Source organism: Carettochelys insculpta, chromosome 14 (genome assembly GCF_033958435.1).
Source record: "Carettochelys insculpta isolate YL-2023 chromosome 14, ASM3395843v1, whole genome shotgun sequence".
Lineage (NCBI taxonomy): Eukaryota > Metazoa > Chordata > Testudines > Carettochelyidae > Carettochelys > Carettochelys insculpta.
The window spans coordinates 9,907,908-9,922,767 of record NC_134150.1 but is presented as its reverse complement, the minus strand read 5'-3'; the positions used below and the strand labels follow the sequence as shown (position 1 = coordinate 9,922,767).

At 42.7% G+C, this 14,860-nt stretch overlaps 1 protein-coding gene across 2 annotated transcripts in view; it reads left to right on the top strand.

Moving 5' to 3' along the window:
* The window catches only part of MMP2 (matrix metallopeptidase 2), a 71,862-nt gene that overhangs the window by 25,843 nt on the left and 31,159 nt on the right, over positions 1–14,860 (top strand). For both annotated transcript variants that reach the window (XM_075008644.1, XM_075008645.1), the window contains exons 6-9: positions 2,831–3,004; positions 5,918–6,091; positions 7,433–7,588; positions 11,950–12,079. In XM_075008644.1, coding sequence (XP_074864745.1) covers positions 2,831–3,004; positions 5,918–6,091; positions 7,433–7,588; positions 11,950–12,079 — 634 coding nt within the window. The remainder of the gene's footprint in view (positions 1–2,830; positions 3,005–5,917; positions 6,092–7,432; positions 7,589–11,949; positions 12,080–14,860) is intronic.

Sequence of the window (14,860 nt, the reverse complement as noted above, 5' to 3'; positions counted from 1 at the left end):
TATTAACTGGAGAGGAACAAAAGAGGCATGCCCATCTCTCCTTCTTGACAGAGAAGTGAAGCTCAGTCTAGCTTGGATAGTTACAGAGGCTACGTCTACACGTGAAGCCAACATCGAAATAGCTTATTTCGATGTAGCAACATCGAAATAGGCTATTTCGATGAATAACGTCTACACGTCCTCCAGGGCTGGCAACGTCGACATTCAACTTCGACGTTGCGCGGCACCACATCGAAATAGGCGCTGCGAGGGTACGTCTACACGCCAAAGTAGCACACATCGAAATAAGGGTGCCAGGCACAGCTGCAGACAGGGTCACAGGGCGGACTCAACAGCAAGCCGCTCCCTTAAAGGGCCCCTCCCAGACACAGTTGCACTAAACAACACAAGATACACAGAGCCGACAACTGGTTGCAGACCCTGTGCCTGCAGCATGGATCCCCAGCTGCCGCAGCAGCAGCCAGAAGCCCTGGGCTAAGGGCTGCTGCCCACGGTGACCATAGAGCCCCGCAGGGGCTGGAGAGAGAGCATCTCTCAACCCCCCAGCTGATGGCCGCCATGGAGGACCCAGCAATTTCGATGTTGCGGGACGCAGATCGTCTACACGGTCCCTACTTCGACGTTCAACGTCGAAGTAGGGCGCTATTCCGATCCCCTCATGAGGTTAGCGACTTCGACGTCTCGCCGCCTAAAGTCGAAGTTAACTTCGAAATAGCACCCGACGCGTGTAGACGCGACGGGCGCTATTTCGAAGTTAGTGCCGCTACTTCGAAGTAGCGTGCACGTGTAGACACAGCTAGAGTGTCAGTCACTGCAGCGAGTGATGGTTGTATGGGCATTCAGAAAGATAAACCAGAGCTGTTGAGAAGCTAACAGAAAGAAAAGCAGGATAGAAAATATGTGTCAGGATATGGTCTTCCTGCTTGTATCTTCTGTTATAATCTTCAGACACAATATGCCTATTAAGAAAACCATTGTCTAAAGTGATAATGGCAGACTACAAATCTGGATATGTGGTTACGATGCTATTTTAATAACCTTGGTAGCACAGTGTAAATAAATCAGCAAAACAATAAGGGGAATAGGTGGCTTCCTGAAACACAATCTCAAAGCCTTATTTGAAATAGAATTATTATGAAGCAGGGCATAAAGGATATGTTGCCAGAACTTGAATCAGGTTAATTATTATTGTGAACACATCACTTAATCTCTTTGTTTCTCAGTTCCCCCATGTGTGAAATAGGGATTTTACTTCCTTTTTCCCAAACTTGTCTATTTAGTTCATGAACTCCCTAATGTCTTACTATGTCAGTCTTACATCAGTCCCTGGAAAAATCATGGAGGGGCTCCTCAAGGAAGTCATATTGAGGCACTTGGAGGAGGGGAAAGTGATCAGGAGTAGTCAGCATGGATTCATGAAGGGCAAGTCATACCCGACCAATCTGATTAGTTTCTACAATGAGATAATTTGCTCTGTGGATTGGAGAAAATCAATGAATGTGATTTATCTTGACGTTAGCAAAGCTTTTGATATGGTCTCCCACAATATTCTTGTGAACAAGTTAAAGGAATGTGGATTGGATAAATGGACGGTACAATGGATAGAAAGCTGGCTAGAAGGTCGGGCCCAGCAGGTAGTGATCAATGGCTCAATGGCGGGATGGCGGTCGGTTTCTAGTGGAGTGCGCCGAGGTTCAGGTCTGGGTCCTGTTCTGTTCAACATATTTATCAATGACTTGGATGAGGGGTTGGATTGCACCCTCATCAAGTTTGCAGATGATAATAAGCCAGGGGGAGAAGTAGATATGCTGGAGGGTGGGGATAGGGTCCAGAGTGACTAAGACAAATTGGAAAACTGGGCTGCAAGAAATCTGATGAGGTTCAATAAGGACAAGTGCGGAGTCCTGCACTTGGGCCAGAAGAATCCCAAGCATTGTTACAGGCTGGGGTCCAACTGGCTCTGTAGTAGTTCTGCAGAAAAAGGACCTGGGAGTTGTAGTGGACGAAAAGCTAGTCAACAGTGTGCCATTGTAGCCAAGAAGGCTAATGGCATATTAGGTTGCATCAAGAGGAGCATTGCCAGTAGATCCAGAGAAGTGATTATTCCTCTTTATTCGGCTTTGGTGAGGCCGCGTCTGGAGTACTGTGTACAGTTCTGAGCCCCCAATTATAGGAAGGATGTGGATACGCTGGTGAGGGTCCAGCAGAGGGTGACCAGAATAATTAGGGGGCTGGAGCATATGACCTATGAAGAAAGGTTGAGGGAATTGGGACTGTTTAGTCTGCAGAGGAGAAGACTGACAGGGGGCCTTGGTAACAGCCTTCAACTCACTGAAGGGAGACTGCAAAGAGACTGGAGAGAGGCTGTTCACAGTGGTCACAGATGGCAAAACACAGAACAATGGTCTCAAGTTGTGGTTGGAAAGGTCCACGTTGAACATTAGGAAAAACTTTTTCACTAGGAGGATGGTGAAGCATTGGAATGGTCTACCCAGGGAGGTAGTGGAGTCTCCATCCCTGGAGGTGTTTAAGTCTCACCTCGACAAAGCCCTGGCTGGGCTGATCTGATGGGTTTGGTCCTGCCTAGGGCAAGGGGCTGGACTCGATGGCTTTTTTAGGTCTCTTCCAGCTCTATTGTTCTATGATTCTATGATTCTATGCGTGTGTACCACATTGAGCACAATGGGTCCTTCATTTTATTTGGGGCCCACAGACGTTGCCGTACTACACATAATTAATCTATAGTGTTTTACTTACAAATTTCTAGTTATAATTTATATAAACAGCTCATTAAAATATTTTATTCTTTTCTGTTTCATTTTCTCTGCAGCTCTTTTCACGATGGGTGGAAATAGTGAAGGGCAGCCCTGCAAGTTCCCCTTCAAATTTCAAGGCACATCCTATGACAGCTGCACGACAGAGGGAAGGACAGATGGGTACCGCTGGTGCGGAACTACTGAAGATTACGACAGAGATAAGAAGTATGGCTTTTGCCCAGAGACCGGTAAATAGGCATTTGATTTGATATGCTGGTGTACTTTGCCTTTGATCTCCATGTTGCACATGTAATATTTCATCCTTTAATTGAATGATTAAAAATAGCTGAATTAGGACCATATGGGCCTCTGCATGTGTTGCTATTTCCACTTTATTGAAAGTGTGACTTCATGTGATTGTGACTCCTAGGCACATAGACAATGCCACCTATAGATAAGCCCATAATAAATCTATGGATGTATATGTGTAATGTAACCAAGCTGGGACTCACCACCATGGTGGCTCCTGCTGGTCACTCAGAAATTAGGTCTTCAGCCTCTGGAGCGCCTCTTCTGGATGGTGTTTCACCCACTGTTACCAGTCTGCTTTCCACCCACTTATGTCAGCACCCACTTCCCTCCCAGACCATGGTGGCCTTCCCTTGGCGTACTGCTCTGCCGCAGAGCCCCCACTCTCTGGGGTCCTTCCCACCCAGGGAATCCCAAACACAGATACCCAGATTGCCTCAGTGACCCACTGCCAGTCTTCATCTAGTCCCTTATCTCAGGGGCAAACTGCAGTCTGAAATGGGCACTCATCAGCATCAAGGCGTTTTGGATCTGCTGCCTTCTGCTTCCCTCCCTGCCTCCCTGCTGCTCTAGTCAGGGCTGGCCCTAACTAATTGGCAGTCCTGGGCAAATGAGGAAAGCAGGGTGGGTTGGGGGAACTGCCAGCTGCACCATCCAAACTGCTGAACACTTCTGCCACACCCTGCTGAACCCCCAACCACACGCAGCATGCCCCAGCTCCTAGGCTGCTCAGCTGCAGCCCTGGCCCTCCCCCATCCCTGCACGGCAAGCACCCACTGGCTCTGGCCCCACATATGCCAGTCCCTTTCAGTGACCCCTTGAAATTGGTGGCCCTGGGCAACCACTAAGCTTGCTTCCCCCTAGGTCTAGTTCTGGCCCTAGTACCCTCAGGACTTGTCTCAGGCCCTGCAACCAGGGAGCTTGCCAGGCCAGAGATCTTCCAGCTCTTCCTCCCTTTCCCCTAGTTTCCCTCCCTCCTCTCCTGGAACGCCTATTTGTACAGCCTCAGTTGGGCCCTAACTGGCAGCTAATTGCCTTAGCTGCTGGCTCCTCAGCCTCAGCCTCAGTCCTCTGCCAGGGCTGGATTTTAACCCTTTCCTGCAGGAGTGGGATACTCACCTGACTACATGCAATATAATTAAACCAAAGTAATACCCATTAAACAAAACCAAAGAATTACTTAATTCCCTCCAACTCTCCAACCACTTCTCTTCTCCCAGGAAAAATAAAAATTCTCAAGTCCTTTCTGTTTCTCAGGAAAAGTCAGAGAAAATAAAATAGCTGTACACTATGCCTGGCAAGTAGGGAGAAGTGCTCAAAAAGGGAAGTGGGTTCAGAATTCAGTCCCCTTTAGTGAGTATGCTCTTGCAGAAGACCTCAGATAAATAGATCTCTAGACTTTCAGCCCAAGTGCTGGAAAAATGCTAGGTAGAGCTGTGTTGTACAGATCAGAACTAAACCCTAGAATTACGTCCAAAATTAAACTGAAGCCGTTGTATGTCTTTTTCCTTCTTCTCTCCAGTCACCTGATTAGCCATGAATATACCCATTCAGATGCAATCAGAACCACACTTGAAACACTGGACCAAAGCTCAGAGCTGGAGTTTTCCTGACATTTGAAGGAGGTTGCTTATGGTTTTTCTAGCAAAAGCAAGTTACAAATAGGAACTTTCCCTGATTCTTTGGCTTGTCCAGCTTCCAGATGGAAATAGAATTACTCACAACAAGAGTCATATATCTGAGATATACTGTATAAGCCAACCATGTATGGCCCAAATTTGTAAAAACATGCACCTCTAAAAGTGCATATAGTTTTGCCTATATCCAATTCGGATGAAAAAAACTTGGATGTAACAATCAAAGATAGTTTGCCCTTGAGCTCAGGAATGATCATGAGCACACATGTAAATAGGAACATGCTTGTAGATTTTAGATATAAGTGGCTACCACTACATGGTAAATGTAGTTGTATAAGTACTTCCTAATGTCCCTGTAACTTGAGCTGCAAATGAAAAAAGTACAAAACTATTTAAACAGTCAATGACTAATGCTTAACTTTTACATATTTCTTTTTTTAAAAGGGTGTTTAGCACAGTCAAATTTAGCTTCATAAACATGCCTTTATGAATTCTCACCACACTAGGGAACACATTGAAAAATATCTCTTCTCTCCAGAATAATGAATTTTCTGCTTTCTTTACAATTTTTAAAGTTCATTAACTTAAGCTGTTATTATATAGCATGTCTCAGGAACAAAAGGAGTTTAGAGAATCGTATAACGTGGCAGGAATCATTTTTCTAAGAAACACATTAAAAACACTGCTATTCATTTAAACTGGCTCTGATAGTTCAGCACTCTTGGCTCTTAACAGAGCTAAGGTGAAGCCACCAAATGTAATGAAACCAAAACTAATCTTAAATCTAGCTCTGAAGGAAAGGTTGGCTGAGCAGAGTTTTAATCTATTTTCAAACTTTTAAAAATCCCACATATTTTTAAAATACATATTTGAAACATTTTGATTGATTGCTCATTATTTCTCATTTTCTTATTCATCATTACGGTTAAAGGTAAAAAGTATCAAACTTGGCATAACTGATAATGGGACACCAAAAACTATAAGTGATAGTTAAAGGAGCAGAAGAATATTGGGACTAATATATTGAAATCCTTACACAAAATCTTAACAATAACTAGAAGTAGTTTATACAATTAACCTATATGCTGTTTTGTGCAGCAGCTAACAGAGTCAGGTCCCAATTAGGTATGAGTTAAGAAAAGGTGATGGCTGTCAATCTTCTGTCACAGAAGCTGATGTATTCCCTATTTGTATTTAAATGTTGTTTTCCCATAGCAATGTCAACAGTTGGTGGAAATTCAGAAGGAGCTCCTTGTGTGTTTCCTTTCACTTTCCTTGGCAATAAGTATGACTCCTGCACAAGTGCTGGACGTAGTGATGGCAAGATGTGGTGTGCCTCCACTAGTAATTATGATGATGACCGCAAATGGGGCTTTTGTCCAGATCAAGGTAACATTGTTTCTCACAGAAATGCTTGAAATCCTTCAAAAATGTGTATTACTTAATCCCATCTTGAGCAAACCAATGATAAAAGAATGCTGAACAAATTGTTGTGAGTATTTGTTGTACTTGGCACTGCATCCAGGATAAGTTTGGGCCCATATTTATAATTCATTTACACTTCCATTACTTTCCCTAAAAAATTGGGAATGCATATCTTACTTTTAAAACCAAAAGAATAAAGGGACACTCTTGGAGCACATCTGGCACCCAAAGTTAGGTTTTGCAAAAAAGCTTGTCTAAATAAATACATAAAATTGCTTGCATGATATTTTAAAAAGACAGCAAAGGAAACAGGTTTTTAATCATAAATGTTTCCCTAAGGGATTAGCATTCCCCCTCCAAATCCTTAACTATAAAAAGGAGGGGAAATATTTTTTTAACACTTTTCATTTTAATAATCTTTGGTGCTATGTATAAGAAAATCTGAGATTTTTTTTTAAAGTCAGTATTTTCAATATTTACCAAGTGCCTGATATATGGAAGCATCTTCCATTTTCTTAGAACATGAATTAACTGCTATATTCAGATCTTCTTATTTGGTAACTTTTGATAAAATGCTGACCTTTTGTAAGATGGATGATTTTTCACCTATCAGTGTTTCTTTAACAGTACTAAATTGATGCCTTTTGTTGATAATATAGATTATGGAGGTGATGTCTTGGCATTGATAAATATGTCTCAGAGTCCAGAATGGCAGTACAAAAAGACTAGTGACATAAGGCAGGCGTTGAACTCAGAAATCCAGAGGTGAAAGGCTACTGCACTGACTCTAGACCACCCTCCACCTTGTTTTAGTATCAATTCAACCAAGGCAAATAATGAAAAGAGTTATCTTGTTATTATAAAATTAAAAAATAACAGTACATTTGTGTAGCCCCTGGATGGTTTTAATTATTGAAAGCAATGTGCAGGATCCAGATTGTGGTTTAATTCTTCCATGCTAAATAAATCAAACATTTCACTTAAACTACTTCCTTCTTTCTCCAAAGTACTGATCAGTTTTCAAGGGCACTTTACATAAGAGAGGAAGAAAATACATTCATGAATCAACTGTCCAATAAAATTTAAAAGAAACTTTTCTGTCCTAAGACTTGGCAATATGGCTGGCATGTGTGACTGGAGGCTGCTAAAGTGTTTTTATCTAAAATTCCCTATCAAGGAATATTTATTTATGGGAACCTTTAGGTGGAGAGTGGAGGCATGGCAATTTTATGGGACTGGGATAATATATGCAGCGTATATTTATTCAGATACAAAGCAACCTCGGTGACTCATTGTGTTGTTCAGGTTACAGTCTTTTCTTGGTCGCTGCTCATGAATTTGGCCATGCCATGGGACTAGAGCACTCTGAGGACCCTGGAGCTCTTATGGCTCCAATCTACACCTTTACCAAGAACTTCAGACTTTCTCAGGATGATGTTAAAGGAATCCAGGAACTTTATGGTAAAGTACTCATCATTTCTCAAATGTACATGGAGGCTGTCCTATTATTTTCAGATGCTATTGTAAATAATGTGCAGTTCTGACCAAATTAGAAATGCAAATTTCCATTTCCCTGTCCACCTCACTCAGAATCTTGTTAGCATTTCTACTTCTTATTAATGGCTCAGTTCAATTGCAGTTGCTTAAACTTCTGACTGTGAAACCCCCAGTGCTGCATAGGTGAATCCCAAATCTTTAGGTGGAACTTTGAAAATCCCTCTCTCTGTTTTTGGATATGAAAGGCCATGCTGGGAATTGTGGGCTATCTGTATCATATCGTGGAGACTCTAACTCAGTGGTCATCACCAGGTGCGAGGGGCTCATAATCACTTTACCTTACATGTTGCTTCACATGTTACTGGATCACAACTAAATGGCAAAGGGCAGTACAAGGGTACTTGTATGGACTGTACCCACTCCCCCTGCTACAGCAGGAGTTCTGGGTCCCCCAATGAGCCTTGAGGTTGGAGGGGATCTCAGCCACATGCATAGGGAGGAGCTCTCCTACTCTTCTTTTTTTTCTACTATGGTATTCTCTCCAAACGTAGTACTAGTAGTAAGCTTCTTCCACTTCTACATCTTGGAGCATAGGCCACTGACAACCATTCACCATCGCCCTGGGCAATCTTTTCCAATTCTGACCAGGTGTATCCCATCTTTTTTTGTGTCTGCCTTCAGGTCTCTACTCCAGGTTTTCTTGGGCACTGTTTTTTAACTTTTGGGTTCCAACTTAAGGCTTGCCAAACTCAGTGAGGTCCTACACATATCTCCACAATGTGAGGTTAGGGATGCACATGTGCCTAACTGGTTTTCACATATTCCACCATTAGGCTAAGGAGCCTGTATTGGAAGTGGATTAAAGGTACAGTTTGTTGAAATGGGGAACATGCAGCCGTTTATTTCTTTGCATATGATAGATATGCATTTGTTGATATGGTCTGATGCATATAATGTATGTGTGTGAGAATGTGTGGGGTTTTTTGTGTATCCCTTCCTAAATAAGTAAAATTCCTATGCAACACCCCTGGTTTTATGGGGTATACATGAATAGTATAGGGCAGAATTGTGGCCCAACATGGTTGTTGGCTTTTCCCAAGGACAGCGTACTCACTACAATCAGCCAGAAAGAACTTAATGCTAGATATTCAACTCTTCACTTGGTCTCTTGGAAGAAAGGGGATGATAGAGCTTAATACTTAGTGGGGGTTGATCCTGCTTGAAGCAGGGGGACTGGACTAGATGACCTCTGGAGGTTCCTTCCAGCCCTATGATTCTGTGATTCTATGATATTACCTTGCTAAGCAATTTTCTTCTTCTTCCCTTTTTTTAGTCTGTGAAGGACATTTAAGTCTGTGCTCCAAAGGCCTTTTTTGTCCACAAGCAATGCAATGATCTCAAAGCTGTTTCACGGATGGGGATACATGCATGCCATCTTCATTCTCTTGCTATTGTTTTCATTAAGGAGATTTCCCTAGACTCAGAAGCTGGTGACTGCTGATGGTGGTTAAAATTACAGTAAATTGTAATGAAGGGACAACTTGCTTTTCATGAGATTCATGGCTTCATTTTGTTCAGTTAAAGATTATTATACACTTCATACATTTTTTTTGTTATTTTCTGCTAAGTTCCAGATTGATGTGTGGATAACCACACTCCTCACATGCTTGATTTATTGATGATGGACCAGAATTTGCTAGCATAATGTGTTACCTCTATTAGGCTGCTGCTACACTACCATTATCCCATTGGAGGGGTCATGGTAGTGTGGCAATTTGAAGGAGGCTAATGAGGCGCTGACATGAGGCACCTTATTAGCATAATGGCAGCCACGTGAACAAACTTCAAATTTCAGATTGACAGTGAAGTTGGGGGCAGCTTTGAAATAAGCACCCCACTATGACATTCCCTTGCTCTGCTCTAGTTCTGTGAGAGTAAGTTGAAGTGAGGTGCTTATTTCGAAGCTGTCCCCCGTCTTCACTGTCAATCTGAAATTCAAAGTTTGTTCATGTGGCCGCCATTATGCTAATGAGATGCTGAATATGCTGCCAGTGCATGCCAGTGCTTCATTAGCCTGATTTGAATTGCCTCCTTACCATGCCCCCTCCGATGGGACAGCGGTAGTGTAGCAGCAGCCTTACAGTCCTATCCATCAGCCAATCAGCATACATGATCAAAGAAATGAATTCAAGAAAGCCTGCAGATTTCTAGAACAAAATTAGCCCCATGAGGTTAGCTGGAGGGTGGACTAAGTAAACAGTATGTAGCTGCTCATGGATAGAGGCAGTTATCACAGTGTCTGTAAGTTCATGAAGTTGGCCAGCCTAGACAGAGTTCATTTTCAAGAGCAGCTGTTAGAAAGCACAAGAGCAATGATGTGTTTGAGAACTATACAGAGTGGCAGTATTCTTAAATATGTGCAAAGATAGAAGTCATACAAACTTAAAGAGGTGAAGGAGTTGCGTGGGAGTCTAGGAGCTACCTACAGACAAGTCCATGATCCATCTATTTTGGTTATTCTTTTTTCCAGTTGTAGCCAATGTTGAATGCATCAGAGGAAGATATTAAAGAATAAAATGCACCCAACCTTTAATGCTATGTCACAGGGATGAAGCAAATTTTTCCTTACCTAGTTGGTGCTCAGTGAAAGTGCATCTCCCACCATGATTTAGGCTTCACAATAGGAAGAGCAAAATTCTTAGATAATGTGTGGGAGGTGGTGGTATCTGTGGTATGTGTGGGAGGTGGTATCTCCCAAGATCTCTCTGGAGAATCAAAAAAGAAATCAAATAGTTGTATTCTGTGTTCATAAGTCATATTTATTGGTTTTCTCCAAGGATCATTTTAGCTTATATTGCATGGTTTTATGACTTTGATCAGTTAAAATCAATTACGTTCTACAGACCTGCTGAACTACTATGTGGGGATACCAATATTTCTTGAATAGAAGACCACTGATCAGTTTGAAAGGATCATACTATTTCTCCAGATGTGTTTACCAGCTTTTTTCTTGCATCACTTCTTAATTATTGGTGCCTTGATTCTGTAATCCTGGATACCTGAGAAATACTAATAATAACACCAAGTAACTACTAGGTGAAAGTTTTTTAACCACAAACCTGACCTGGATTTTCATTCTTTCCAGTTCCCAGGCTCTTGAATTAAAATTGTTTCATTTTTATGTAAAGTCTGATGAGCCGAATCAAGATCAGATTTCATTGTGCAAGGTGCTACACCTAACATAGGAAAAGCAATCCCTCTGGGAATATGATACAATCTAACTAGACAAGACGAAGAGGTGGAGGCTGGAAAGGATGCAGCATATTACTGAAAGATTTGGAAATGAGGTTCAGTAAGGGTGATATTCACAAGTTAATAGAAAAAAATCTCTGGAAGACCTCCGAATTTAACCCATGCCTCCTAATTCCCAGGGCTGAGCCTTAACCAGAAGACCAACCTTCCTGCCTCTTTAACTAACCGAAATAATACTTTACAGAAATGAAGAGTCTTTTTTAGTTACACAAACTCATATTTTGATTTTGGGATTGTGTTCATTACACATTTTCTAGCATTATTCAGAGCTACATCAAATCCACTGGAGTTGCATTTTATTTGAATATCACCTGATTGCTATGGAGCAGCCAGGTGCTTTACCAGGCAATGCAGCCACAGTCAAATAACAAAACAAATGAAATCCAACAGATGGCAGAGAGCGTGCTTTGAAGAGAACATTTTTATTCTTAATGAGGGGAGAAAGGCTACAAATGGCTGAAATGTGTATTTATTACTTGCAAATTATTAGCACACTGGAAAAAATGGCAGTAAAAAGAGCTGGTATGTATTCAGAAGTATCTGCATGTGAGCTCAGATATAAAGGCATGTAGTGTTTTAAGAAATTTTGATTTATTATCTTTGAAATTACTGTGGGTGGGGGAAGGGGAGAGAAACAGGGACAATGCTCAAAGTTAAAGTCACAAATTGCTACCAAAATTTGCCTTAAAAATTTTCCAAACTGAGTTGATGAGCTCCACTATGCAAAGGAGGGGAAATATAGGCACTTAGAAGTGACATGGTTGCCAATCTCACAGAAGACTAGTAGAAGAGCTGGAAATAGACCTCTGCCCCCAACATAGCCTTCAGAGTCCTAACCAAGTTCCCAATTCACTGAACTACAACAAAGCCTCAGAGGTATTTTGTAATTTCCATCAAATACAGCCTCCATACAGCTGAAGTGATCATCTCCCTTCAATGGTTTATAGCAGTTCAATATTACTAGAACAACAATACACTCAAATGTTACAATATAAATCTGTTCTTCTTTGTAGGAGGATCCACCGATTTTGGCCCAGGTCCAGAGCCAACGCTTGGACCCATCACCCCAGTGTTGTGCAAACAAGATGTTGTATTTGATGGTGTCGCTCAAATTAGAGGAGAAACGTTTTTCTTCAAAGACAGGTAAGTGAGAGACGTTGGTTAGTGGCAAAAAGGTGCCATAAAAAGATGTAGGAAAATTGTTCTCTCTTGCAACACAGAGCAGGGCCAGAGGAAATGTGTCCAAATGAAGTTTAGCAAATATAACACAGAGTTCAGGAAATGCCTCCTAACTATGAGAACAGTGGGACAATGGAACAGACTGCCTAGGGAGGTCATGGAATTTCCCTCACTAGAAGTTTTGAAAAGGAGGCTGGAGTATCAGGGCAATTTGGCCCTGGGGTTGTACTAGATGACCCTTGCAGCCCTTCTAACCCTATGATTCTAGGATTATTTGGAGAAGAAGGAAAGTTTGTGTTATACTATCAATACAATTCTGTAAAACCTGAAGGCTGTGTCCACGCTTGCATTTCGTTGACAAAAGCCAGGGAGCGTCCACATTACCAGGTACTTATCGACAGTAAATTGACAGAATGCACCACTCTTGTTGACAGTCTTATTCTGCTCCCCATGACGCATAACACCTCTGTCGATAGAGATCTGTCGAAGGAAAGCTGATCTGGACGTTCCATGGGCCTCTCTGTCTACAGACAAAGCTTCCAGGACACCGGGCAGCACTGGGTGTTTTGAGATCAACAGCAGTTGGCTGTTTTGTGATCTGCTTGGCATTTGGCCATGATCTGTTGACAGAAGCTTTGTTGGAAGACATCTTCCAACAAAAACTTCTGTCGACGAATTGCTGTAATCTAGACATAGCTGAAGACTTATAATCAAAGAGTTCTAATCAAACAATACCTGCCCTTTCTTTTATATGCATGAATATGGCAAAGTATCCTAAAGGAGTCATAAGAGAAAGAATATGACAACATTCATGTCTGATAACACAAAGAAGTAGGGATGGGTGAAGCAAGTTCATATACAGTAAGTGTTATAAAAAAAAGTTTGTCTTCTCAGAACCAAGCTCCTTTCAGATTCTGGATGGTTTTGTGTGTTTTTTTTTATTTTATTTATTTATTTTTATTTCTGGTTTCTGGTCTGCATTGGGTCTACTACTACCAAGCCATGACAAAGACTGGGCTGCAATAATTCAAGCCAGGATCAGACCCCAGAAATGCCAAAAACCTCATAAAAAGCTTCGTCTCATCATATTTCCAGCCCATTTTGCAAATTGAAAGTGCCAATATTATCCTTGATGTGTCTTCACCAGCCTTTATTCAGTAACACCACAGATGAATTTACCCCAAGAAGATTAAATAGTTCAGAGAAGCATCAAAATTTTGAATGCTTATTCAAACCAGACATAAACGTCAACCTTTTGATCACGGCAAAGTTACCCACAGAATTAGATCTGGAATAGATTCATGAGATAATCCACCCCATCCCCTGGCAATTCAGAATTTATTCACAATAAACCAGGAGTGGAGAACCTTTTTTTTGTGTCTGGGCACTGACCTGTAGACAAATAAGTCAGGGGCCACAGAAGTGAAAAAAAACCCATCACTGCTGTGGTCCCTGACTGTAAGGGGGCTCTGAGCAGGAAGGAGAGTGCAGGAGCAGGCCGGGAATTGGGGGATCTGGATGGGAAGGAGGGTGCTGGGGTGGGATGGGTGTAGGTGATCTGGGCCAGAGTGGGCTGGAAGAGCAGTCTGTGGGTGGAGGATGTGGGAAGGAGGGGGCAGGCACATGTTGGGAGTGTGGGTCTAAGTGGGAGGACAGGTGGAGCAATGTTTGAGGTGTGGAGTACGGAAGGGAAGGGTCAGGGTGGAAGTTAGGGGTGTGGGAGGGAGGGGACAGAAGCACAGTGAGGGTCGGGAGTCTGGGCAGCCTGGAGTGCAGGAGAGGGATGTAGGATCTGGGCAAGAGAGGATGGAAAGTTTGGGGTGTGAAGTCTGGGAGAGAGTAGTGAGGGTGGGGGTGGGGGCCTGGATGGGAAGCTATCCAGGGACATGGGGTCTGGCTGATGGCGTGCACACACCTTTGCAGCACCCCTGGGTGCATATGGCTCTGCATCCCCTTCCTCTGCTCCCAGGAACTGCCCTCCACTACTTCAATTGGCTGAAATTCCAAACAATCAGAGCAGCTGTAGGAAGCCTCCAAGCAGCCTGCCCAGGCCACTGCTCCTCCTCCTATCTGGGAAAAGCAGTGATTGGCAGAAGATCCCAGAACCGCTTCCTGAGCCCCCTCCTCCTGACCCTCGCTCCTGGCAGAGCCCATGGTCTGGATCTGGACCACAGTTTGCCTGATCTGGCCTACAAGGCTCAGGGCTCTCCACCCTCCACCTTGCCATGGGCTGGATGCCGTGGAGGGAAGCCCCAAGCCTCAGGGTCCAGGTCCAGACAAGCCATAGTGCAGATCCGAACTGCAGGCTATGGGTTTCCCGCTCCTGCTATAAACCACTTGTGAGTGTCTTTTGTAGCATAAACCTACGTACTGTAAATCCAGCAATGGGAAGTCCCCACTTTTCTAATGAAAAGAATTTGATTGAGGTTGGTATCCTGGCTTTTACTGTGTACTGTTTGCACATAGATATTGGCAAAATTTTCAAATCCACTTACAAGATAATTGGAAAAGTATCCAATAGTGGCATATATTTATCTACAAATACAAGCTACACATTTCAGAGCAACTCTAGTATCTGAGAGGTAACCGTGTTAGTCTGTATCTTCAAGAACAACAAGAAGTCCTGTGGCACCTTATAGACTAACAGATATTTTGGAGCATAAGCTTTCATGGGCAAAGACCCATTTCATCTAATGCTTATGCTCCAAAATATCTGTTAGTCTACAAAGGTGCCACATGACTTCT